The sequence below is a fragment of the Gigantopelta aegis genome, chromosome 12 (genome assembly GCF_016097555.1).
Source record: "Gigantopelta aegis isolate Gae_Host chromosome 12, Gae_host_genome, whole genome shotgun sequence".
In the NCBI taxonomy this organism is placed as follows: Eukaryota; Metazoa; Mollusca; class Gastropoda; order Neomphalida; family Peltospiridae; genus Gigantopelta; species Gigantopelta aegis.
In genome coordinates this window covers 8,789,220-8,815,613 of record NC_054710.1, presented here as the reverse complement: position 1 = coordinate 8,815,613, position 26,394 = coordinate 8,789,220, and the positions used below count along the sequence as shown (strand labels likewise).

Genomic DNA, 26,394 nt, shown 5'->3' with positions numbered 1-26,394 from the left:
CATAAACATCACCGTCATCATAAACATCATCACCACCACCGCCATCACCTTCGGCCAACCACTCCAATATCATCATCATAAACATCACCGTCATCATAAACATCATCACCACCACCGCCATCACCACCACCACCACCATCAGTCGACCACCTCAACAGCATCATCATCAACATCATAAACATCACCACCACCACCTTCAGCCAACCACTCCAATATCATCATCATAAACATCACCATCATCATAAACCTCATCATCACAACCACCACTACCTTCAGTCGACCACTCCAATATCATCATCATAAACATCACCATCATCCAGTTTCATAAACATCACCACAACCACCACCACCACCACCACCATCAACATCATCATTAGTCAGTCACTCCAACAACATCAGCATAAACATCACCACCACCATCATCAGTCGACCACCACCATCACCACCACCATCATCATCACCATCATCACCACCACCATCATCATTGTCATCAAGAGAGTGACATAAAATATATATAGATGGAAAACAACCTTTCATAAATAGTAAAAACTGAACACATCACAACAAACTCAGAACTTCTTTATTGAGAGAAGGCTTCACATATCAGAGTCAAAGTATACAAACTCCACTTTTAAATTAACGCTATTTTAAAATCTGGCATAGCCTGATTAAATATATATATAGTTTGAGTTCATAACACAAATCTATTATCGGTGTCTTTCCGACCAATATGAAGAGCATTGCGAAAACATCCAATATCTTACGGCCAATCACAGGCCCGTTTGGCCTGACTGAAGACTAAACTTGCTGGACACATTTGAACAACTCCTCTGTGTCTGCCCGTGCAGTGCACGAACTTGGTCGAGTCAGAAGGATGCGTATACATCTCTCCACTGGCCTGACACAGAGAGGCTGGGTTCACTGACGTCTGGCGGCCAACATCCTGGCTCTTACTGGAGCACGTGAGCAGGTCCTGATGCCAAGACTGGCCTGGCGGACATTTCATAACCCAGGCCTTTCCAAACAGGTCACACTGGATGAACTGGGTGTGGTAGGCTGGATGAGGGAAGTAGAGGTTGCCCAATGCGAGGTTGGCGCTTGTACAAGGGTTCGTGACGTCAGATCCAAGTGACACGCCATTCGTCACCTCGACGGTTCCATGGTTACAGCTTCCGGTCGATGCATTGTACACCTCGCCTACAGGGCACTGAGTAATGTACATCTTGCCACTGACGTCACAGAAGATGAACTTGGTGACGTCAGTGGGATGTGGATGGACGAGGTCGTCGTTAGCTACAGCTTCCGGTGTACATGGGTTTGTCGGCGAAATGTAGGCTACAATAAAAACAAATAAACCATTTTTATTTACACCATATTGTTATTTTCTTATCCCATTCTAGTTTGTTTTTACCCCATCATAAGAGCTATCTCTTTTCTTCCCCATCAAATCTTCCTGACTTTAGTGACCAACACCACATCCCTGTCCTTGGCACTGACCACGACCTGTTGTTATGAGCTTAGTTTCTCCGCTTAGGAAAGAAGTCAATGGTTGCTGCAATTAGTGCCTCCACGAGTCCAACATATTGGACTCAGGTACTCGATGGTCAAACTCGACTCGGATCCGAGTACCCGACACTTACACTAGATGATAATGAGACTCAGGAATCAAGTAAAATAGCATTAGCCATCTTAATGCCATTGCTGAACATGGATGATAAATCAAGTCATTGCATTGCATTCCACATATTCAATTTCTAGTTTCCCTCCATGTCTCATAGTCAAGCATGTAGGAAAATGACGTAAAAACCCCCAACCCCAATTAAATGAGAGTGTTTTCCTTGCACGGGTACTCGAGTCTTGCTAGATCCGTTCCCGAGTATTCGAGTACTCGGGGAGACTCGTGAAATTGTTGTTAAGAGGCAATTGTGACCACCTACTATGCTGCCCTAAACCCAGCAATCATTAGTGCGTGGGAGTCGAATGTAGCTCAAGCGGTAGCGTGTCCGCCTATGAAGCGGTCGGTCATCGGATCGATCCTTCTCAGTACACTGTCTGTGGGAAAGTGCATATAAAAGACCCCTTGCTGCTTATCAGAAAGAGTAGCCTATGTAGCGGCAGCGAGCTTCTTCTAAAGAAATATGTCAGAATGGCCATATGTTTGACGTCCAATAGCCGATGATAAGATAAAAATCAATGTGCTCTAGAGGTGTCGTTAAATAAAACAATCTTTACTTTCATTAGTGCGTGGAGAAGGCTAACTACTACTATATTGTCAAAAGGCAACATTTACAACTATATTCAAATGCAATTTATATATTTAGCTGTGTATGTACGATTCAATTATTGTTATTCTGTCACCTGTCATTTATGATATAAGTTAGTCTTTAGTTAATTAGGAGCTAGCAATCATATCAATTAAAGACCCTATGAATATTAATCGTTGACCCCTGCTTAACAGCCAAAGACTATAAACCATGGCAATTACGTGTCAACAAACATATGTATAAATATTAGTTTTTTTTTATATACATGAAAGACAGGCCCAAGGAGAGCAGCTCTGCTGTTCGTATCCTTGAAGTTTTGAGTCGCAATGTCAATTCTATCGGGAAACCTGTGTGTCATTCACCCAAGAGCTGACCCTAACCCTTGAAGTTCTCAGTCACAATGTCAACTCTATCGGGAGACCTGTGCGTCATTCACCCAAGAGCTGACCCTAACCCTTGAAGTTCTCAGTCGCTATGTCAACTCTATCGGGAGACCTGTGCGTCAGTCACCCAAGAGCTGACCCTAACCCTTGAGGTTCTCAATCACAATGTCAACTCTATCGGGAGACCTGTGCGTCATTCACCCAAGAGCTGACCCTAACCCTTGAAGTTGTCAGTCGCAATGTCAACTCTAATGGGAGACCTGTGCGTCATTCACCCAAGAGCTGATCCTAACCTTTGAGATTCTCAGTCGCAATGTCAACTCTATCGGGAGACCTGTGCGTCATTCACCCAAGAGCTGACTGCAACTAATTATTCTCTTTGTAACTTTTATTTACAATCCATTACGACTTATAATCTGTGGCGCCATGCCTTTAAACATCCCATTTGTCATTGCGTGCAGGAAAACATTAACTGATCACCATCCCAGAAAGGTTGTGTAAAATTATACAGCGCATTTAAACTGGATCCGGATTGAGTAGACATTCTTCCCAAACCAACAGCCGATACATACGTCATAGCCATCCTATACAGTTATTTAGTTTCTACATTATTGGAGCGGCCAACCGCTGGTCTGTAATTTGTTCTTAATAAAGTAGTTCTGTCTGCCGGCATCATATTCTTAACGCTCCTACGCGTAATAGTCTAAACTTACGGTACAGTTATAAGGGTATGATCAATAGTCTTGTTTGATAACTGTGTTCAAGTGATTCGAACCCTCTGAGGACATTGCATGTTATTGTTGTTGCTACTATTATTGTGTAGTTGTTGCTGCTGTTGTTGTGTAGTTGTCGTCGTTGTTCAAATAATGCGAACCCTCCGATGACTTATAAAAAAACATTGCGTGTTGCTGCTGTTGTTGCTGCTATTGTTGTGTAGATGTTGTCGTTGTTCAAATGATGCTAACGACGACTTATGAAAACATTGCGTATTGTTGCTGTTGTGTGGGTCTGATGTTTGTATCTTTAAATTTATTTTTTGTTGATGTTATTTTCCGTCATCATCGTCATCATCATCATCGTCGTCATCATCATCCACCTCCTCCTCATCACCCCATCATCCCATTACCATCAATTCATCATCATAACCACCATTATCACCCCCATCATCTCATCACCATCAATTCTTCATCATCATCATCATAACCATCATCATCTTAACCACCATTATCACAATCATCACCATCATCACCATTATCACCATCAATTCATCATCATCATCACCATCAATTCATCATCATAATTATCATCACCATCACCATCATCATCTTCATCATCATCACCATCATAATCATCATCATCACCATCATAATTATCATCACCATCACCATCATCATCTTCATCATCATCACCATCATAATCATCATCATCACCATCATAATCATCATCATCATCATCATCATCATAATCACCACCATCATCCCATCATCATCATTATCTTATACGTACGTGTACTTTGGACTGGGCAGATGTAGTTTCCGAGATTACTGTTCCTGATGTCCGTCACAGTACACGGTTTTTCAATTCCTGCTGTACGACAAATGACATCCGTCGTCTGTTTCACTATTAAAACAAACGAGAAAAGACATAAAAAAAAACCCCTCATTTCTATTTCTTAAACAGCATAATATTTGCTTAAGCCTATTTCATAAATTATAGTTTACCAGTATATAACAGTGGGTATTACAGTGATAGAAATAAGCTGAATTTTTCACTAATCCACCGGACAAATAAGTCTAGAAATCTACTTGTCCACCAATATTTTCACTTGTCCTAATAAATGTTATGTTTTATTCAAGTACAAGGACCACATTTTTGAGTGCTCAAAATAAAACTGCATTGAAATTTTTTACTTGTCCACTGGACAACTATTGAGGTACATTTTGCTTGTCCGAGCAGATTTTCACTTGTCAGGACAAAGGAACAAGTGCTTATTTCGAACACTGTATTAATTTTTGTCTGTTCAAACGAAAATAAAACAAGAGACAAAAGACAGTTAAAAAAATCGTCAAATTATTATTATTACTATTACTATTATCTGTTTGTCAGGGCACTATACCTTGCAGTTCAGTGATACCCACAACTTTGTGGTTTTTGCATCTTTGGCAGGTTCTGATTCCTTGAATTCCATGACCTATTAACAGCTTAGTCATAGGTGATAAAATACCTGAGATATTGCCCTTTGTGTCTTTGGCAGCCATCTTGAATATTTAAAAATGCTCAAGGGTGCCACGTCTGCACCCCTCAGATCCTCAATCAGCATCTTCCAAAGATATTAAAACCAGAAAGTAAGTCTCCTGCACTTTTTGTTGGTCCAGTTCTGTTCCTTAGAATTCTTATCATACCGCAGCCTCCCCATCCTCTACTTCCTCGTATATCCACATTCTTATCACACCCATCTTAATCTACGCTCTCCCCATTTCATTTCTTATCCCCCTCCCCTCTCCCCCCCCCCCCCCCCCTCTTCACCGAGAAGTGTTCCATTCTTACCCTGAAGTGAGGATTTGTCCACAATACTCAGGGTATACTTGGATGACACGCAACTGGCGACCTTGTCCGTCGAGTCGAGCCTCGTTCCCACCACTGTAATGTAGAGTGGTCTCCCTTTCTGAGTGGCGGTAAAATGCAAAATGGCGGGACTGCCGTCTGTCGCTTGGTTCTTGTTTTGATGGAATGCTGGTCCGGGGTTGGGCGTGTCATATGATGAATATATTTGAAGGGAGCCACACTCAACTTCAGCTTTCTGTTAAAAAACAGAAAAGAAAAATGTTAAAGTTTTTTTTTTTTTTTTTAACAAGACCACTAGAGCAGATATATTTATTACTCATAGGCTATTGGATGTCAAACATTTGGTAATTTTGACATATAGTCTTATAAAGGAAACCCGCTACATCTTTTCATTAGTAGAAACGGATCTTTTATATGCACCATCCCAAAGACAGAATAGCACATACCACGGCCTTTGATATACCAGTTGTGGTGCACTGGCTAGAACGAGAAATAGTCCAATGGGCCCACCGACGGGGATCGATCCTAAACCGGCCGTGCATCAAGCGAGCGCTTTACCACTGGTCTACGTCCCGCCATAAAATAAAAGTAACCCCCAAACCAATTAAAATATATTAGATTCTTTAACTACCGTAGGTTACGTCAGAAAGGATGATTTAAAGTCGCAGGCCCTCGTTTTAACCCGAGAAAATGGACACCAAGTTTAGTTAATCTACAAACCTACAACACATTTGGATAAAGTTAGAAAAGAGTGAAACAAGAGTCTGTGACGTTGAAACGGGGGAATACCCTCTAAAAATAGACTAGAACTCGTCTCCATAACCGTTAGTTCTCAGAGGTACGTGTGTTTTTTAAAATATGAAAAATGCATTTTTGTGGTATTAGAAACACCAGGATGACCAGAAACATTTCGGATGTACGGACATGGATAATCTAAGCCACGAAATATAAGTAATGTTTGATGTCAGTGATAAAGAAAGAAAGAAAGAAATGTTTTATTTAACGACGCACTCAACACATTTTATTTACGGTTATATGGCGTCAGACATATTGTTAAGGACCACACAGATTTGGAGAGGAAACCCGCTGTCGCCACTACATGGGCTACTCTTTCTGATTAGCAGCAAGGATCTTTTATTTGCGCTTCCCACAGGCAGGATAGCACAAACCATGGCTTTTGTTGAACCAGTTATGGATCACTGGTCGGTGCAAGTGGTTTACACCTACCCAATGAGCCTTGCAGAGCACTCACTCAGGGTTTGGTGTCGGTATCTGGATTAAAAATCCCATGCCTCGACTGGGATCCGAACCCAGTACCTACCAGCCTGTAGACCGATGGCCTAACCATGACGCCACCGAGGCCGGTCAATGTCAGTGATAAAAACGGCTCTAATAGTGAAAAATACGCCGCGGTGTTTAGAAACTAGGGTCTGTCACTTTAATATTTGACATCAATCTAGTGGTGTCATTAAACAAAACAAACTTTAGCTTAAAACAAAATATCGTCACTGCCTTTTACATTTGCCTGCCACCCATAACACGACTCATAGACAATGTGAGTGGCCCCCGATATAAAATCATGACAGTGCTAATGTCTGCTGTCGCCACATAACACGACTCATAGACAATGTGAGTGGCCCCGGATATAAAATCATGACAATGCTAATGTCTGCTGTCGCCACATAACACGACTGATAGACAATGTGAGTGTCCCCCGATATAAAACCATGACAATGCTAATGTCTGCTGTCTCCCCATAACACGACTCATAGACAATGTGAGTGGCCCCCTATATAAAATCATGACAGTGCTAATGTCTGCTGTCGCCACATAACACGACTCATAGACAATGTGAGTGGCCCCCGATATAAAATCATGACAGTGCTAATGTCTGCTGTCGCCACATAACACGACTCATAGACAATGTGAGTGGCCCCCGATATAAAATCATGACAATGCTAATGTCTGCTGTCACCCCATAACACGACTCATAGACAATGTGAGTGGCCCCCGATATAAAACCATGACAATGCTAATGTCTGCTGTCGCCACATAGCACGACTCATAGACAATGTGAGTGGCCCCCGATATAAAACCATGACAATGCTAATGTCTGCTGTCTCCTAATAACACGACTCATAGACAATGTGAGTGGCCCCCGATATAAAACCATGACAATGCTAATGTCTGCTTTCGCCACATAGCACGACTCATAGACAATGTGAGTGGCCCCCGATATAAAACCATGACAATGCTAATGTCTGCTGTCGCCCCATAACACGACTCATAGACAATGTGAGTGGCCCCCGATATAAAATCATGACAGTGCTAATGTCTGCTGTCGCCACATAACACGACTCATAGACAATGTGAGTGGCCCCCGATATAAAATCATGACAATGCTAATGTCTGCTGTCACCCCATAACACGACTCATAGACAATGTGAGTGGCCCCCGATATAAAACCATGACAATGCTAATGTCTGCTGTCGCCACATAGCACGACTCATAGACAATGTGAGTGGCCCCCGATATAAAACCATGACAATGCTAATGTCTGCTGTCTCCTAATAACACGACTCATAGACAATGTGAGTGGCCCCCGATATAAAACCATGACAATGCTAATGTCTGCTTTCGCCACATAGCACGACTCATAGACAATGTGAGTGGCCCCCGATATAAAACCATGACAATGCTAATGTCTGCTGTCGCCCCATAACACGACTCATAGACAATGTGAGTGGCCCCCGATATAAAATCATGACAGTGCTAATGTCTGCTGTCGCCACATAAGCTACTCCCACCTGATAACAGCAAGGGGTCTTTTATATGCCATAGTCCAGTGGTAATGCGATCGCTTGACACGCGGTCGGTTTAGGATCGACCCCCGTCGGTGGGCCTATTTGGCTGTTTCTCGTTCCAGCCAGTACACCACGACTGGTATATCAAAGGTCGTGATATGTGCTATCCTGGTTGTAGAATGGTGCGTTTAAAAGATCCCTTGCTATTAATGGAAAAATGTAGCGGGTTTCCGCTCTAAGTCTATATGACAAAATTACCAAATGTTTGACATCCATGATTAATAAATCAATGTGCTTTAGTGGAGTCGTTAAACAAAACAAACTTTATATGCAGGTACCCAAGACAGGACCTACCAGTCGTGGGGCACTGTTTGAGAGAGGAAATAAAGACCAACTGGTCTACCGTTAGCAATCGATCCTACACCCCATCACAGGTCAGACGAGCGCTTTGCAACTGAACTACATTTCATTTCAACTGATTTTCGTGCTTATATCCAATTAAAGTTCAAGCACGCTCTCTTGGGCACACACGTCAGCTGTCTGGGCTTTCTGTCCAGGACAGTGAGTTAATTGTTAATTATTAGTGGTAATAGAAGATTGTCTAGTGGGCCTACACACTGAGTCGTTAAAATTCGCTCTGGGTGGGAGTCGGTACCGGGCTGCGAACCCAGTACCTACCAGCTTTATGTCCGATGGTTTAACCACGACACCGCTGAACTGCACCCTGCGCGTACAGTAATGAATACTGTAATTGTTCGGGCGAGATGTAGCCCAATGTAAAAGCGTCGTCTGATGCGTATATCAAAGGCCATGGTATGTGCTATCCTGTCTGTAGAATTGTACATATAAAATTAATGGAAAAATGTATCGTGTTTCCTCTCTATGACTATATGTCAGAATTACCAAATGTTTGACATCCAATAGCCGATGATTAACAAATCAATGTGCTCTAATGGTGTCGTTAAACAAAACAAACATAAGTTAACTGTAATTCTTATCCGCAAAAAGGCCACCCATACGTGAGCTCTTTAAATACTCCGCTAAACGAGACGAAAAATGTTGCAAGATGAGGAATCGAATCTTCGGCTTATTTCATTCCATTTGAGAAAGTCAGAGTCAGTTTGTAGACACGCCTACACAATAACTATATGCAGTGGAAATCATTAAATAAAAATCTATTTTAACACAAGGCTACGTAGACCATGCAGTAGAGGCAATCACGTAACTAATAGTTACCCCCCCCCCCCCGTTTGTCTCTCTCTCTCTCCCTCTCCCCCTCTCCCCCCCTCTCTCTCTCTCTCTCTCTCTCTCTCTCTCCCTCCCTCCCTCCCTCCCTCTCCTCTCTCTCTCTCTCTCTCTCTCTCTCTCTCTCTCTCTCTCTCTCTCTCTCTCTCTCTCTCTCTCTCTCTCTCTCTCTCTCTCTCTCTCTCATACTTGAACAAGTCGCTCGAGGAAACCTAAGTACCAAAGACAAGCGTACTTGAACATTTACGAGACACGAGAACGTGGAAAGAATAGGTGATTGTTGTAAATTTTAATGTCTTGTCGGACTACACGAATACGCTGATAAATGTCAAAGCGTATCAGCACTAAATACACTAACTGGAAGCTTGTTTAGGTGGAAACGTGGTACTGCCTGTTAAATAGAAATATGGTAGGCCCTACTGCCTGTTAAATAGAAATGCGGCACTGCCTGTTAAATACAAACGTGGTACTGCCTATTAAATAGAAACGTGGCACTGCCTGTTAAATAGAAACATGGTAGTCCCTACTGCCTGTTAAACAGACACGCGGTACTGCCTGTTAAACAGAAACGCGGTACTGCCTGTTAAATAGAAATCTGGTACTGTCTGTTAAACAGAAGCGAGGTACTGCCTGTTAAATAGAAACGTGGTACTGGCTGTTAAATAGAAACGTGGTGCTGCCTGTTAAATAGAAATGTGGTACTGCCAGTTAAATAGAAACGTGGTACTGCCTGTTAAATAGAAACGTGGTGCTGCCTGTTAAATAGAAGCGTGGTACTGCCAAATAAATAGAAACGTGGTACTGTCTGTTAAATAGAAACCTGGTACTGTCTGTTAAATAGAAACATGGTAGGCCCTACTGCCTGTTAAACAGAAACGCGGTACTGCCTGTTAAATAGAAACGTGGTGCTGTCTGTTAAGTAGAAACATGGTAGGCCCTACTGCCTGTTAAATAGAAAAGTGGTGTTGCCTGTTAAATAGAAACATGGTAGGCCCTACTGCCTGTTAAATAGAAAAGTGGTGCTGCCTGTTAAATAGAAACGTGGTACTGCCTGTTAAATAGAAACGTGGTACTGCCAGTTAAATAGAAACGTGGTACTGTCTGTTAAATAGAAACCTGGTACTGTCTGTTAAATAGAAACATGGTACTGTCTGTTAAATGGAAACTTTGTACTACCTGTTAAATAGAAACGTGGTACTGCCTGTTAAATAGAAACGTGGTACTGCCTGCTAAATAGAAACGTGGTACTGCCTGTTAAATAGAAACGTGGTACTACCTGTTAAATAGAAACGTGGTACTGCCTGTTAAATATAACTTTGTATTGCCTGTTAAATGGAAGCTTTGTACTGCCTGTTAAATAGAAACCTGATACTACCTGTTAAATAGAAACGTGGTACTGCCTGATAAATAGAAACGCGGTACTGCCTGTTAAATAGAAACGTGGTACTGTCTGTTAAATAGAAACATGGTACTGTCTGTTAAATGGAAACTTTGTACTACCTGTTAAATAGAAACGTGGTACTGCCTGTTAAATAGAAACGTGGTACTGCCTGCTAAATAGAAACGTGGTACTGCCTGTTAAATAGAAACGTGGTACTACCTGTTAAATAGAAACGTGGTACTGCCTGTTAAATATAACTTTGTATTGCCTGTTAAATGGAAGCTTTGTACTGCCTGTTAAATAGAAACCTGATACTACCTGTTAAATAGAAACGTGGTACTGCCTGATAAATAGAAACGCGGTACTGCCTGTTAAATAGAAACGTGGTACTGTCTGTTAAATGGAAACTTTGTACTACCTGTTAAATAGAAACATGGTAATGCCTGTTAAATAGAAACGTGGTACTGCCAGTTAAATAGAAACGTGGTACTGTCTGTTAAATAGAAACCTGGCACTGTCTGTTAAATAGAAACATGGTAGGCCCTACTGCCTGTTAAACAGAAACGCGGTACTGCCTGTTAAATAGAAACGTGGTACTGTCTGTTAAATGGAAACTTTGTACTACCTGTTAAATAGAAACGTGGTACTGCCTGTTAAATAGAAACGTGGTACTGCCTGCTAAATAGAAACGTGGTACTGCCTGTTAAATAGAAACGTGGTACTACCTGTTAAATAGAAACGTGGTGCTGCCTGTTAAATATAACTTTGTATTGCCTGTTAAATGGAAGCTTTGTACTGCCTGTTAAATAGAAACCTGATACTACCTGTTAAATAAAAACGTGGTACTGCCTGATAAATAGAAACGCGGTACTGCCTGTTAAATAGAAACGTGGTACTGTCTGTTAAATGGAAACTTTGTACTACCTGTTAAATAGAAACATGGTAATGCCTGTGAAATAGAAATGTGGTACTGCCTGTTAAATAGAAATCTGGTACTGTCTGTTAAACAGAAGCAAGGTACTGCCTGTTAAATAGAAACGTGGTACTGGCTGTTAAATAGAAACGTGGTGCTGCCTGTTAAATAGAAACGTGGTACTGCCAGTTAAATAGAAACGTGGTGCTGCCTGTTAAATAGAAACCTGGTGCTGCCTGTTAAATAGAAACGTGGTACTGCCAGTTAAATAGAAACGTGGTACTGTCTGTTAAATAGAAACCTGGTATTGTCTGTTACATAGAAACATGGTACTGTCTGTTAAATGGAAACTTTGTACTACCTGTTAAATAGAAACGTGGTACTGCCTGTTAAATAGAAACGTGGTACTGCCTGCTAAATAGAAACGTGGTACTGCCTGTTAAATAGAAACGTGGTACTACCTGTTAAATAGAAACGTGGTACTGCCTGTTAAATATAACTTTGTATTGCCTGTTAAATGGAAGCTTTGTACTGCCTGTTAAATAGAAACCTGATACTACCTGTTAAATAGAAACGTGGTACTGCCTGATAAATAGAAACGCGGTACTGCCTGTTAAATAGAAACGTGGTACTGTCTGTTAAATGGAAACTTTGTACTACCTGTTAAATAGAAACATGGTAATGCCTGTGAAATAGAAATGTGGTACTGCCTGTTAAATAGAAATCTGGTACTGTCTGTTAAACAGAAGCAATATACTGCCTGTTAAATAGAAACGTGGTACTGGCTGTTAAATAGAAACGTGGTGCTGCCTGTTAAATAGAAACGTGGTATTGCCAGTTAAATAGAAACGTGGTGCTGCCTGTTAAATAGAAACCTGGTGCTGCCTGTTAAATAGAAACGTGGTACTGCCAGTTAAATAGAAACGTGGTACTGTCTGTTAAATAGAAACCTGGTACTGTCTGTTAAATAGAAACATGGTACTGTCTGTTAAATGGAAACTTTGTACTACCTGTTAAATAGAAACGTGGTACTGCCTGTTAAATAGAAACGTGGTACTGCCTGCTAAATAGAAACGTGGTACTGCCTGTTAAATAGAAACGTGGTACTACCTGTTAAATAGAAACGTGGTACTGCCTGTTAAATATAACTTTGTATTGCCTGTTAAATGGAAGCTTTGTACTGCCTGTTAAATAGAAACCTGATACTACCTGTTAAATAGAAACGTGGTACTGCCTGATAAATAGAAACGCGGTACTGCCTGTTAAATAGAAACGTGGTACTGTCTGTTAAATAGAAACATGGTACTGTCTGTTAAATGGAAACTTTGTACTACCTGTTAAATAGAAACGTGGTACTGCCTGTTAAATAGAAACGTGGTACTGCCTGCTAAATAGAAACGTGGTACTGCCTGTTAAATAGAAACGTGGTACTACCTGTTAAATAGAAACGTGGTACTGCCTGTTAAATATAACTTTGTATTGCCTGTTAAATGGAAGCTTTGTACTGCCTGTTAAATAGAAACCTGATACTACCTGTTAAATAGAAACGTGGTACTGCCTGATAAATAGAAACGCGGTACTGCCTGTTAAATAGAAACGTGGTACTGTCTGTTAAATGGAAACTTTGTACTACCTGTTAAATAGAAACATGGTAATGCCTGTGAAATAGAAATGTGGTACTGCCTGTTAAATAGAAATCTGGTACTGTCTGTTAAACAGAAGCAAGGTACTGCCTGTTAAATAGAAACGTGGTTCTGCCTGTTAAATAGAAACGTGGTATTGCCAGTTAAATAGAAACGTGGTGCTGCCTGTTAAATAGAAACCTGGTGCTGCCTGTCAAATAGAAACGTGGTACTGCCAGTTAAATAGAAACGTGGTACTGTCTGTTAAATAGAAACCTGGTACTGTCTGTTAAATAGAAACATGGTACTGTCTGTTAAATGGAAACTTTGTACTACCTGTTAAATAGAAACGTGGTACTGCCTGTTAAATAGAAACGTGGTACTGCCTGCTAAATAGAAACGTGGTACTGCCTGTTAAATAGAAACGTGGTACTACCTGTTAAATAGAAACGTGGTACTGCCTGTTAAATATAACTTTGTATTGCCTGTTAAATGGAAGCTTTGTACTGCCTGTTAAATAGAAACCTGATACTACCTGTTAAATAGAAACGTGGTACTGCCTGATAAATAGAAACGCGGTACTGCCTGTTAAATAGAAACGTGGTACTGTCTGTTAAATAGAAACATGGTACTGTCTGTTAAATGGAAACTTTGTACTACCTGTTAAATAGAAACGTGGTACTGCCTGTTAAATAGAAACGTGGTACTGCCTGCTAAATAGAAACGTGGTACTGCCTGTTAAATAGAAACGTGGTACTACCTGTTAAATAGAAACGTGGTACTGCCTGTTAAATATAACTTTGTATTGCCTGTTAAATGGAAGCTTTGTACTGCCTGTTAAATAGAAACCTGATACTACCTGTTAAATAGAAACGTGGTACTGCCTGATAAATAGAAACGCGGTACTGCCTGTTAAATAGAAACGTGGTACTGTCTGTTAAATGGAAACTTTGTACTACCTGTTAAATAGAAACATGGTAATGCCTGTGAAATAGAAATGTGGTACTGCCTGTTAAATAGAAATCTGGTACTGTCTGTTAAACAGAAGCAAGGTACTGCCTGTTAAATAGAAACGTGGTACTGGCTGTTAAATAGAAACGTGGTGCTGCCTGTTAAATAGAAACGTGGTACTGCCAGTTAAATAGAAACGTGGTGCTGCCTGTTAAATAGAAACCTGGTGCTGCCTGTTAAATAGAAACGTGGTACTGCCAGTTAAATAGAAACGTGGTACTGTCTGTTAAATATAAACCTGGTACTGTCTGTTAAATATAAACCTGGTACTGTCTGTTAAATGGAAACTTTGTACTACCTGTTAAATAGAAACGTAGTACTGCATGTGAAATAGAAATGTCGTACTGCCTGTTAAACAGAAACGTGGTACTGCCTATTAAATAGAAATGTGGTACTGCATGCTAAATAGAAACGTGGTACTGCCTGTTAAATAGAAACGTGGTACTACCAGTTAAATAGAAACGTGGTACTGTCTGTTAAATAGAAACGTGGTATTGCGTGTTAAATAGAAACGCGGTACTGCGTGTTAAATAGAAACGTGGTACTGTCTGTTAAATAGAAACGTGGTACTGCCTGTTAAATAGAACATTTGTACTGGCTGTTAAATAGAAACCTGACACTACCTGTTAAATAGAAACGTGGTACTGCCTGTTAAATAGAAATGTGGTACTGCATGTTCAATAGTTTTAAAAAGTTTGTTTTGGTTAATGACACATTGATTGATTAAAGACCGGCTGTTGGATGTCAAACATTTCGTAATTTTGACATATAGTCTTAGAGAGGAATCCCGCTACAATTTTCCATTAGAAGCAAGGGATCTTTTATATGCACCATCCCACAGACAGGATAGCACATACCATGGCCTTTGATATACCAGTCGTAGTGCACTGGCTGGAACGAGAAATAGTCCAATGGGACCACCGACGGGGATCGATCCCAAACCGACCGCGCATCAAGCGAGCGCTTTACCACTGGGCTATGTCCCGCCCCCACATTACAACAAAAGTGCAATCGAAAATACGTGCAACCATATTAATAGTTAACCCTTTGTTCGTTAAACTGACATATTACTCAATGAGAGAAGAATGTTATCTCTTTTAAAAAAAACCTCCGGTGTAAACGGAATGCAAGTCCGTAGGAACAGTTGTCTGACCGGACTTAATCTCCTAGGAATGCAGGTCCTAGGTCTAATATACCTAGGAATGCATGTCCTAGGACTTACGTTCCTTAGGAATACTGGTCTGACTGCCAGGATATCAAGTCCGGGCCGGACTTGCATTCCTGGCCAATCAAAATTGAAGTCCGGTCGTACACATAAAAATTAAATTATAAATGTAAACAAAACGAAAAACAGTTTCAGTTTTGGTTTATTTAATTAACTTAGGATACTAGCGCCTCTGTTTAAATATTTTCTATTTATTCCATTATTTTCCATTTATATCATTTGCAAGAGTTCGTAAACATTTTGTTGGCCTTATTACATGAGCAGAACCAAGGTCTTTATTCATTGCGTATTGTTCCAACTAATAAATGTTTAAACATTTAAAAGTAGCTCAAAAACATTTTCCATAATTCGAAGCATATTAGTACTCGCAAATAAGTATAACTTGCCCATATGATATACCAACACAATTATCTGTTAGACATTATATACTGGTAATTGATAATAATACTAATAATTTACTTGTAAAAATGTGATATTTGCGTTATATACATTATCTTATTATATAATTTTAAGATTGTGCCTTTCTGTCAATGTTGCAGGCGCGTGTACATAGGGTGTTGGGTGGCGTGTTCTAAACACTCCTCTTCAAAGCAAATTTCTAGACCTCTCCCCTGCATAGCTTACTGAACATGTGCCCGCTTTATCAATTTTGCTCATTTTCAAAAATTAATTTTGTCTAACATATGACATATCAGACTCTAGCCTCTATGATATCTTAGTTCCAACAAACCAAACCATCGATACAAAAATATGTTAAATGGTTTTCATTAATGTTTATCAATTAATAGAAATATCAATGACTAAGAGTGGGTTTTAGCAGCTCAATGGGCTACTACACCGACTAAAACAAGAGAGTAACCCCTGAACAATTATCATACTGCCAACTCATATCTTATGCTTTTTATGGTCAAAACTGTCAGTGATAATTGTTTTGATGCTACTTTTAATTGTTCATCAATAAAAGTCATATTTTCATGCTTATTATTCCTGTTATTTTATATTGTAGTAACTGGCCATTATAGTACTAGTTATCAGTACTAACTACTAGAACTAAGTACAGTTTTTAAAGTTTTATTTCAGGGATTTTCAGGAATCATATACTCTTCAAAAAAAGAAACGCAAAAGGGTACAAATGGGTTATAACTCCGATTTTATGTTTCCTACCGGTTCATGCTTTGTGAATATAAGGTCATTGCATGTCCCAGACACATTCCCACGGTTACATTCGATAAAACGCAGCTACTGTACAATAAAGTTCCAAAATGTGAATATTCGCAAACACGCAGCCACGTGCAAACCATGTCACCACTGCACGTGCGTTGTCTGCACGTGCAACATGAACACCGACAGTATAAAAGTGCAGGGTGTTCGCTTGCCTGGCCTCTGTATCTGGCCGACAGTTGACAATCCAGGACATGCCACGTCTCAGTGAACCGCAGAGAAACAATGCCATCGGCCGACTAGACGCAGGCGAATCCAGAACGGCTGTTGCCAAGGCATTCCATGTGTCCCCAAGCACCATCTCCAGACTGTGGGGCCGTTACCAGCAACATGGATCAACACGTGACCTCCCTAGATCCGGTCGACCACGGGTCACTACCCCCGGGCAGGACCGCTACATCCGGGTACGCCACCTTCGGGAACGATTGACTACTGCCACCTCCACAGCCGCAGCAATACCAGGTTTGCGCAGGATATCCGACCAGACCGTACGGAACCGCCTACGTGAGGTAGGAATTCGTGCCAGACGTCCAGTTCGAGGTGTCATCTTAACACCACAACACCGTCGACTCCGACTGCAGTGGTGCCAGATTCATCGACAATGGCCTCAACTGCGATGGAGACAGGTGTGGTTCAGTGACGAGTCCCGATTTCTGCTCCGACGTCATGATGGAAGATGTCGCGTGTATAGGCGTCGTGGTGAACGTTATGCGGCAAACTGCGTGCAGGAAGTGGACAGATTCGGCGGGGGTAGTGTCATGGTGTGGGCAGCCATCTCACACACTGGCAGAACTGACCTGGTCCACGTGCAGGGCAACCTGAATGCAGAGGGCTACATTGACCAGATCCTCCGGCCACACATCGTTCCAGTTATGGCCAACGCCAACGCAGTGTTCCAACATGACAACGCCAGGCCTCACACAGCACGTCTCACAACGGCTTTCCTACAGAACAACAACATTAATGTCCTTCCTTGGCCATCGATATCACCGGATTTGAACCCAATTGAGCATCTATGGGACGAGTTGGACCGACGCCTCCGACAGCGACAACCACAGCCCCAGACCCTGCCCGAGCTGGCAGCAGCCTTGCAGGCCGAGTGGGCCACCATCCCCCGGGACGTCATCCGTACTCTGGTTGCTTCAATGGGCAGGCGGTGCCAGGCAGTTGTCAACACACGCGGAGGCCACACCCGGTATTGACTCCAGATGACCTTGACCTTGGTGGTGTGTCCTATCACTTACTCACAATGGACTAGAGTGAATTGTGAACAATCCTGCAACATTTGGTAATTATCGGACTCACCATTCAATAATTAAATCAATTCTCCAAATGTTACGACAATGTGGTTTTGCGTTTCTTCTTTTGAAGAGTATATATATTTTTAAATTGGGCTACATAAGGGGGGGGGGGGGGGGTATTTTTCTTCGTGTTGAACACATGGACAATATAGCCTACTTTATATCTGTAGTTGCATTATATATTTTTGAAAAAGCAAGATATTCGTCCTACTTCAGTATGCTAACAAAAATCTATGACGACTACAAAAATTCACTCAGGTGTCTGATCCACAAGTCTATGACGTAAAAAAAATAATTAAGTTGATACTCAAACTTAAAAATATTTTGGACATGGAGTTTCGAACCCACAATAATCTTAAGAAACTGGTACACTTATCCATCACACTACGAGGGAAGGCTGCCAAAACCTAAAAAAAATTCTCGTGTCTTTCTGGCAGCTCGTGCAAATTGCAGAGTATAATAAACGGACATCTAATTTGCCGGACTAGTATTTCTGTCACTGCTGTAAAAGGAATTTAAGTCCGGTAGGAATAAAAGTCCTAGGATAAAAACAACTTAAAAATAAACCAGGAATGAAAGTCCGGGTAGGACTATGGTTCCTAAGCTATGGAGGTCCGATAGGACTACTGTTCCTAGGAACCGAGGTCCTACGGACCTCGGTTCCTACGGACCTGCGTTCCTTTTACACCTGTTGTTATAAATGATAAAGATATATATATATCTTTTTTTTTTATAAATTATGAAACATTACCTACGATCAAGAAGCCCAAAGTGCGGTGCGTCATGAGATCGATTGACATCACATGAACCGCTTTCACCCCGTTCTAACCACCGCCTCATGATATGCTACATCAAAGGCTGTGGTGTGTACTGTTCTGCCTGTGCATTTTCGTTCCTGCTTGCCAGTAGGCATAGATTACGAAGCCAAAGAGGGTTCCCGCAATCTATATTTGTCTGTCTGTCTTTTTATTTGTCTGTCTGTTTCTCTGTTGTCTGTCAGTTTGTCTCTGTCTTTCTGTCTCTCTCCCTCTGTCTATCTGTCTCTCTCTGTCTGTCTGTCTGTCTGTCTGTCTGTCTGTTCTCTGTCTCTCTCTGTCTCTCTCTCTCTCTCTCTTTCTCTCTGTGTGTGTGTGTGTGTGTGTGTGTGTGTGTGTGTGTCTGTGTGTGTGTATTTATCTGTCTCAATCAAGTATCGAAATAACTATATGCTAGGTACCAAATAGTCGTTGTTGAAATGTATTCTAGAATTAGAACACAAAGTTCCTTTCCTTTCTCTTTAGTTACGACCAAGTATTGCAAGTATGTGTCTCTCCAACCTGTTATTTCTCATTCTGGAGATCATTTGTCGCAGTCTCCATGCACTGACTATAATAACTTACTCACCGTTTGCTAGGGATATACCAAATATATGTCACAATTAACCGTTTATGCACATCTTAAAGACATATCGTCACAACCACTGACCTATTTAATAATTTGATTTGTCCCTAAATGTACTTTATTCAACTATCTTCATAACCACCATACTCAATCTATTAATGATATTTTGTAAAAATAATTGAATTATGGCAATGGTCCATAATTCAAAAACTAAAATTGCCGACAGAATTGACATGGATTTTACTCCATCATGGTTCAGTTACGGTGATGCGATAGCTAGATTTGGTTTCCAACATTTAACGTAATTTTTATTTATTATCCATTTTTAGAGAAATAAGGTACTTAAATCCGTGACAGTATGCCTTAAAATTTATGCAACGTGATCATTCAGACTATGTTGTTTCGACTGAGATCATACAACATCTGTTGGACGAAAACATATTATATATAATTATTACTAATGCCTGGAAACTAGCAACAGTCTCGTTAATAACCGCTAGTTGACACCCTGGGACGTTATAATTATAAAATATGCGAATATGTATACTCACAAACACTTTATCTGTGTCACCGTTGTTACCAGTCTGTTGGTCAGGGGGAATAACCACAGTAGTCTTGTCAGTACCGTTGTTTATCTCCCTTGTTATACTGTTTCCACTGCCACCGGTGCCTACGCCGTTTCCTCCAAGTATATTCGGAGCTATTATTAATAATTAAACACATTGTTATAGGTTTTGTTAATAGCATCCACTTTAGAAGGTATGGTTTCTGGTCGTGTGAATGATACACTTAGTGTTTTATGGCAACACTAAATCACCAGGGCCCCGTTCCACGACTACGATAACCTTAAGTGCATTAAGTAGTTGATCTTAGAGCAAACACTGCTTCGTGGAACAGGGCCCTGGGGCCTAATTCACAAAGGTCTCTTAGGCTCTGCTAGACAATAAAGCATCCTCTTTGCAAGTCTTTTAGCATTGCACTGCGAGATCGTAAAGTTGCGAGGGTTTAGTAAATTAGGCTCCTGGACCTTACTTAGCCTGAAAAAAAAATTACTGCGAAGAGAGGGAGGGGAGAAAGAGAGAGAGATAAAGAGAGAGAGAGAGAGAGAGAGAGAGAGAGAGAGAGAGAGAGAGAGAGAGAGAGAGAGAGAGAGAGAGAGAGAGAGAGAGAGAGAGAGGGAGAGAGAGAGAGAGAGAGAGAGAGAGAGAGAGAGATGAGAGAGAGAGGAGATGAGAGAGAGGAGGAGGAGAGGGAGGGATAGAGAGGAGAAGAGAGGAGGGGAGAGAGAGAGAGAGAGAGAGAGAGAGAGAGAGAGAGAGAGAGAGAGAGAGAGAGCGAGAGAGGGAGGGAGGGAGGGAGGGAGGGAGGGAGGGAGGAGGAGAGGAGAGAGAGAGAGAGAGAGAGAGAGAGAGAGAGAGAGAGAGAGAGAGAGAGAGAGAGAGAGAGAGAGAGAGAGAGAGAGAGAGAGAGAGAGAGAGGGAGATACAGATACAGAGATAGAGAGGGAGATACAGCGATAGAGAGAGAAATAAATAAATAAAGAATGAAAGAAAGAAAGAAAGGAAAGAAAGAAAGGAAAGAAAGAAAGAAAGAAAGAGATATAGAGATAGGGAGAGACACCACTGGAGCACATTGATTTATTAATCATCAACTATTGGATGTCAAACATTTAGTAATTTTGACAGTCTTAGAGAGGAAACCCGCTACATTTTTCCATTAGTAGCAAGGGATTTTATGTGCACGATCCCACAGACAGGATAGCACATACCACGGTCTTTGATATACCAGTCGTGGTGCACTGGCTGGAAGGAGAAATAGCCCAATAGGACCATGGCTCTAGACTAACTCTCTAGCTGCACTTTTCTGGTCTGGAATGTCCACTCGGCCGGTTTCTATTGAAGGAGTCGAGTAATATTTCAGTTGTCTTTTGTTAGGTACTTGTTCATATAGAGCACTGTATATTTGAAATGTAGGTGCGGGTTCGGAGGGGTATGTATGTATGTATGTATGTATATATGTATATATGTATGTTTGAATATGTATGTATGTCGAGGTTGACTGTTACATACATAGATATTAACGCACTGGCGCAGGGGATAATTAAATCCTTTCTGGACTCACAAATTGTCCCATGCCGTTGCTGGGACTCGAACCTGTGGCACCGAATGTCCCGCAAATAGCAGACTAACCACGATGCGTTCTGAGCTATCCAGACACCCATTGTATGTATGTATGATTTTATAAAATTTAATACAGTAAAAAAAAGAAAAAGAAGTTTGATGGGGTGTGGTGTTTGTGTGTGTGTGTGGAGGGTGTTGGGGTGGTGGCATTCCCCCTTCCCCACCCCACCCCTCCCCCCTCCCTCGCTACGCCACTGCCCCCTGCTAACATTCCCGCATCACTCACCTTCACACGAACTTTTCCGCAACTCGTACATGAGGCTGTCAATCTCCCGGAAGTTATCCAGTAGAAACATGCGAGTGCAACTGGGATTCGATGCCACGCCCATAAGTTCTGCCTGATTGACATTCCCTACGCCAATGGCAAACACGGTGACGCCCTTTGACCTGAGGTCGTTGGCCGCGTGTATGGTCTGGGTGACGTTTTTGGAGACGCCGTCTGTCAGCAGAATGGCGATGTGTTTGGCGTCAGGGCGGGCCCCGTTCAACTGGTTGAAAATGATGCTGGTCACGTTCCCGAGAGCAGCAGCCGTGTTGGTGCCGCCGTGACCTACGTGCAAGGAAACAAAGTTAAAGTTTTGCATTAGGTAAACGACAGCATCAAAGAAAGAAAGAAATGTTTTATTTAACGACGCACTCAACACATTTTATTTACGGTTATATGGCGTCAGACATATGGTTATGGACCACACAGATTTTGAGAGGAAACCCGCTGTCACCACTACATGGGCTACTCTTTCCGATTAGCAGCAAGGGATCGTTTATTTGCGCTTCCCACAGGCAGGATAGCACAAACCATGGCCTTTGTTAAACCAGTTATGGATCACTGTTCGGTGCAAGTGGTGTACACCTACCCATTGAGCCTTGCGGAGCACTCACTCAGGGTTTGGAGTCGGTATTTGGATTAAAAATCCCATGCCTCGACTGGGATCCGAACCCAGTACCTACCAGCCTGTAGACCGATGGCCTAACCACTACGCCACCGAGGCCGGTACGACACCATCAGAGCGCATTGATTCAGGCACCGCGGATCCCAATAATTAAAAACTATTATTTGTAGTAAATCTTAAGGCAGAAATATTTTACTTGCAGAATGCAGGAAATTGCATTTCAGAACATCATGTTTTCAAAATTATACGGTGGAGGATACCCCCGCACACTCTAGATCTCATTCAGCCCTCCCCCAATGTATACTTGCTTCCTCCGTGCCTGTGATTTATTGGCCATTGGCTATATTGGATGTTATCCCACTGGTCCAGATGTAGCAACGGGAATGTAAAAATTACGTCGTCAGGCAACGTCATATCTGACGACGTCATTTTATATGGGCAAGTTGCCTTATTGAGCGTTATTATCCACGTGGTTCAACGTAACCGAGTTAATAATAATCATACGAAGCACACGTGTAATAACAAGTGTAATGACGTAATTTTGGGAGGCGACGTCATAAGATGACGTTGCTTCTCCAGTCCTAGCTCAGTCTGGGCAGTTGAAATATGACATCATTTCGTTGTCTCCTTCTAGTTGTGGCTGAAACATTTTGAGTGGGATCTTGTTATAGGTAAAGAAAACAACAATAATAATATGGATAATAAAGAAATTATTACACTTGCGTGTGAGTCGTACTGATTTTACGAAACTCGTGTTAGACTTCATGTATTACCCTCGCTCTCGCTCTCGCTCGGGCAATACACTCGTTTCATAAAATCAGTACGACACACAAGCTCGTTTATTAATCTCTATTTATTGTTTATGGACCAAACATAATTCAAAATAAAGTAAAACATTTTAGTGTTATTATTAGCAAGTATAATTCAAATTTAATTGTAAGTATTGTCTGTTATTTATTTTACGTTCATCTTCAAACTTTTGTGATAACGGCTACGCCGATTCACACAGTTTGCGAACGAATTTTTGTTTGTTCATACCCCGATGAACGTAAAAGAAATAACAGACAATCCTTAATTGGATGTCAAACATTAAGTTTGATCATTCTGACATAATAGTCTTTGAGAGGAAACCCGCTACATTTTTCCATTAGTAGCAAGGAATCTTGTATATGCACTTTCCACAGACACGATAGCACAAACCACGGTATTTGATAATCAGTCGTGGTGCATTGGCTGAGACGAGAAATAGCCTAATGGGCCCACCAACGGGGATCGATCCCAGACCGACCGCGCATCAAGTGAGCACTTTACCTCTGGGATGCGTCCCGCCCACTAAATGTAAGGAAATAGAAAGAAAGAAAATAGTTTTATTTAACGACGCACTCAACACATTTTATTTACGGTTATATGGTGTCAGACATATGGTTAAGGACCACACATATTTTGAGACGAAACCCGCTGTCGCCACTACATGGGCTACTCTTTCCGATTAGCAGAAAGGGATCTTTTATTTGCGCTTCTCGCAGGGCAGGATAGCACAAACCGTAGCCTTTGTTGAACCAGTTATGGATCACTGGTCGGTGCAAGTGGTTTACACCTACCCACTGAGCCTTACGGAGCACTCACTCAGGGTTTGGAGTCGGTATCTGGATTAAAAATCCCATGCCTCGACTGGGATCCGAACCCAGTACCTACCAGCCTGTAGACCGATGGCCTACCACGACGCCACTATAAGGAAATAGATGATTAAATAACAACTAACGATCTACGAGAAATTACCGTTATTTGTCACCAAGGCGGGAGTTGACGACATTAACCTTTTTATTTATATTTCTGTGTGTATACTGATGAGCTGTAAAGCTCAAAGTTAATAAAAGAATTGAATTGAACTGAATTCACGAGGGATAGATAATTTCTAACTTGCGAGTTGTTTATTCGCTTTATTACTTTAGACAGTACTTTAACATAGCACTATTTCTACTGTCTAAAAATATCCCAACCACTTTAAACCAATAATTTCCTTACGGGATTTACACTGGTCTCTTACCGGCCTCGGTGGTGTCGTGGTTAAGCGATCGGACATAAGGCTGGTAGGTACAGGGTTCGCAGCCCGGTACCGGCTCCCACCCAGAGCGAGTTTTAACGAGTCAGTGGGTAGGTGTAAGACCACTACACCCTCTTATCTCCCACTAACTACTAACAACTAACCTACTGTCCTGGACAGACAACCCAAATAGCTGAGTTGTGTGCCCAAGACAGCGTGCTTGAACCTTAATTGGATATAAGCATGAAAATAAGTTAAAACGAAATACTGGTCTCTGTGCGACTAATCAATTAGTCGAACAGGTTAATTTTACCTATTCATGGCAAACGCATCATCCCACGGGCAGGATGACCCATAACACGGCCTTTAATATGCCAGTCATGGATCACTAATTATAAACAGGGGAAAACCAATGAGAAGCCGGAGAAAGTCGACACCTGCGCCCATGACAGGCGTGTGCTACAACAGCTTGTTCTGAATGTGAACGCTAGAACCTATCACCTTAGCCGATCGCTCATGTCACTGAAATAGCGCCGACCCTTAAAATAAGAAAACCTAATCTAAAAAAACCGTTTGCTTTGTTCAACGACTAGAGCACATTGATTTATTAATCATCGGCTATTGGATGTCAAACATTTGGTAACTTAGACATATAGTTTAGAGAGGAAACCCGCTACAATTTTCCATTAGTAGCAAGGAATATTTTATATGCACCATCCCACAGACAGGATATACCAGTCGTGGTGCACTGGCTGGGGCAGAACGTAGCCCAGTGGTAAAGCGCTCGCTCAATGCACGGTCGGTCTGAGATCGATCCCCGTCGGTGGACCCATTGGGATATTTGTCGTTCCAGCCAGTACACCACGACTGGTATCTCAAAGACCGTGGTATGTACTACCCTGTCTGTGGGATGGTACATATAAAAGATCCCTTGCTGCTAATCGAAAAGAGTAGCGTAGCCCATGAAGTGGCGACAGTGGGTTTCCTCTCTCAATATCTCTGTGGTCCATAACCATATATCTGACGTCATATAACCGTAAATAAAATGTGTTGAGTGCGTCGTTAAATAAAACCTTTCTTTATTTTCTTTGGTACACTGGCTGGAACGAGAAATAGCCCAATAGGTCCACCGACGGGGATCGATCATAGACCCACAGCGCGTCAAGCGAGCGCTTTGCCTAGGGCTACGTCCCGCCCAATAAAAGAAAGGAAACCTACTAATCTTAAAGGCATACTGTCACGGATTTAAAGGCATACTGTCACGGATTTAAAGGCATACTGTCACGGATTTAAAGGCATACTGTCACGGATTTAAATGCATACTGTCACGGATTTAAAGGCATACTGTCACGGATTTAAAGGCATACTGTCACGGATTTAAGGACCTTATTTCTCTAAAAATTGATAATAAATAAAAATCACATTAATTGTTGGAAACCAAATCTAGCTATCGCATCACTTTAACTCAACCATGGTGGAATGAAATCCATGTCATCCCTCTCGACAATTTTAGTTTTTAAATTATGGATCATTGCCATAATTCAATTATTTTTACAAAATGTCATTAATAAATGGAGTACGGTGGTTATGAAGATGGTTTAATAAAGTACATTTAGGAACAGATCAAATTACTTTTGTTCAGGTAATACTTTGTTAGACCATTAAATAGGTCAGTGGTCTGTGACAATATGCCTTTAAGAACTGCGCTTACGTTTATTAATTTTGGAAACCGCCGTCAGTAAAGACTGCTTTGACGAATACTGGTTGAATTTGAAGTTCACAGCCACAGTGTCGCCATATTCCACCGCCGCAACTCTTGCGGTGCTCGGCGAGATGTCCAAACCGGAAATGACGTTTCTAACAAACACCAGGGTGCGTGTGAAGTCACCCGGAAGAATACTTCCGGATCCATCGAGGATGAAAGCGAGGTCAATGACGTTGTCGGTGCAAACTGAAATAAGATGA

At 41.6% G+C, this 26,394-nt stretch overlaps 1 protein-coding gene across 1 annotated transcript in view; it reads right to left on the bottom strand.

Annotated features, from left to right (window-relative positions):
- Window positions 1–595: 595 nt before the first annotated feature.
- Window positions 596–26,394, bottom strand: part of LOC121385804 — a 29,715-nt gene continuing 3,916 nt past the window's right edge. Inside the window, exons 3-8 of the mRNA XM_041516592.1 lie at window positions 26,141–26,380; window positions 21,722–22,045; window positions 19,867–20,015; window positions 5,195–5,447; window positions 4,154–4,267; window positions 596–1,335 (exon numbers count right to left, since the gene is read on the bottom strand). Of these exons, the coding sequence (XP_041372526.1) occupies window positions 761–1,335; window positions 4,154–4,267; window positions 5,195–5,447; window positions 19,867–20,015; window positions 21,722–22,045; window positions 26,141–26,380 (1,655 nt within the window). The 3' untranslated portion in view covers window positions 596–760. The remainder of the gene's footprint in view (window positions 1,336–4,153; window positions 4,268–5,194; window positions 5,448–19,866; window positions 20,016–21,721; window positions 22,046–26,140; window positions 26,381–26,394) is intronic.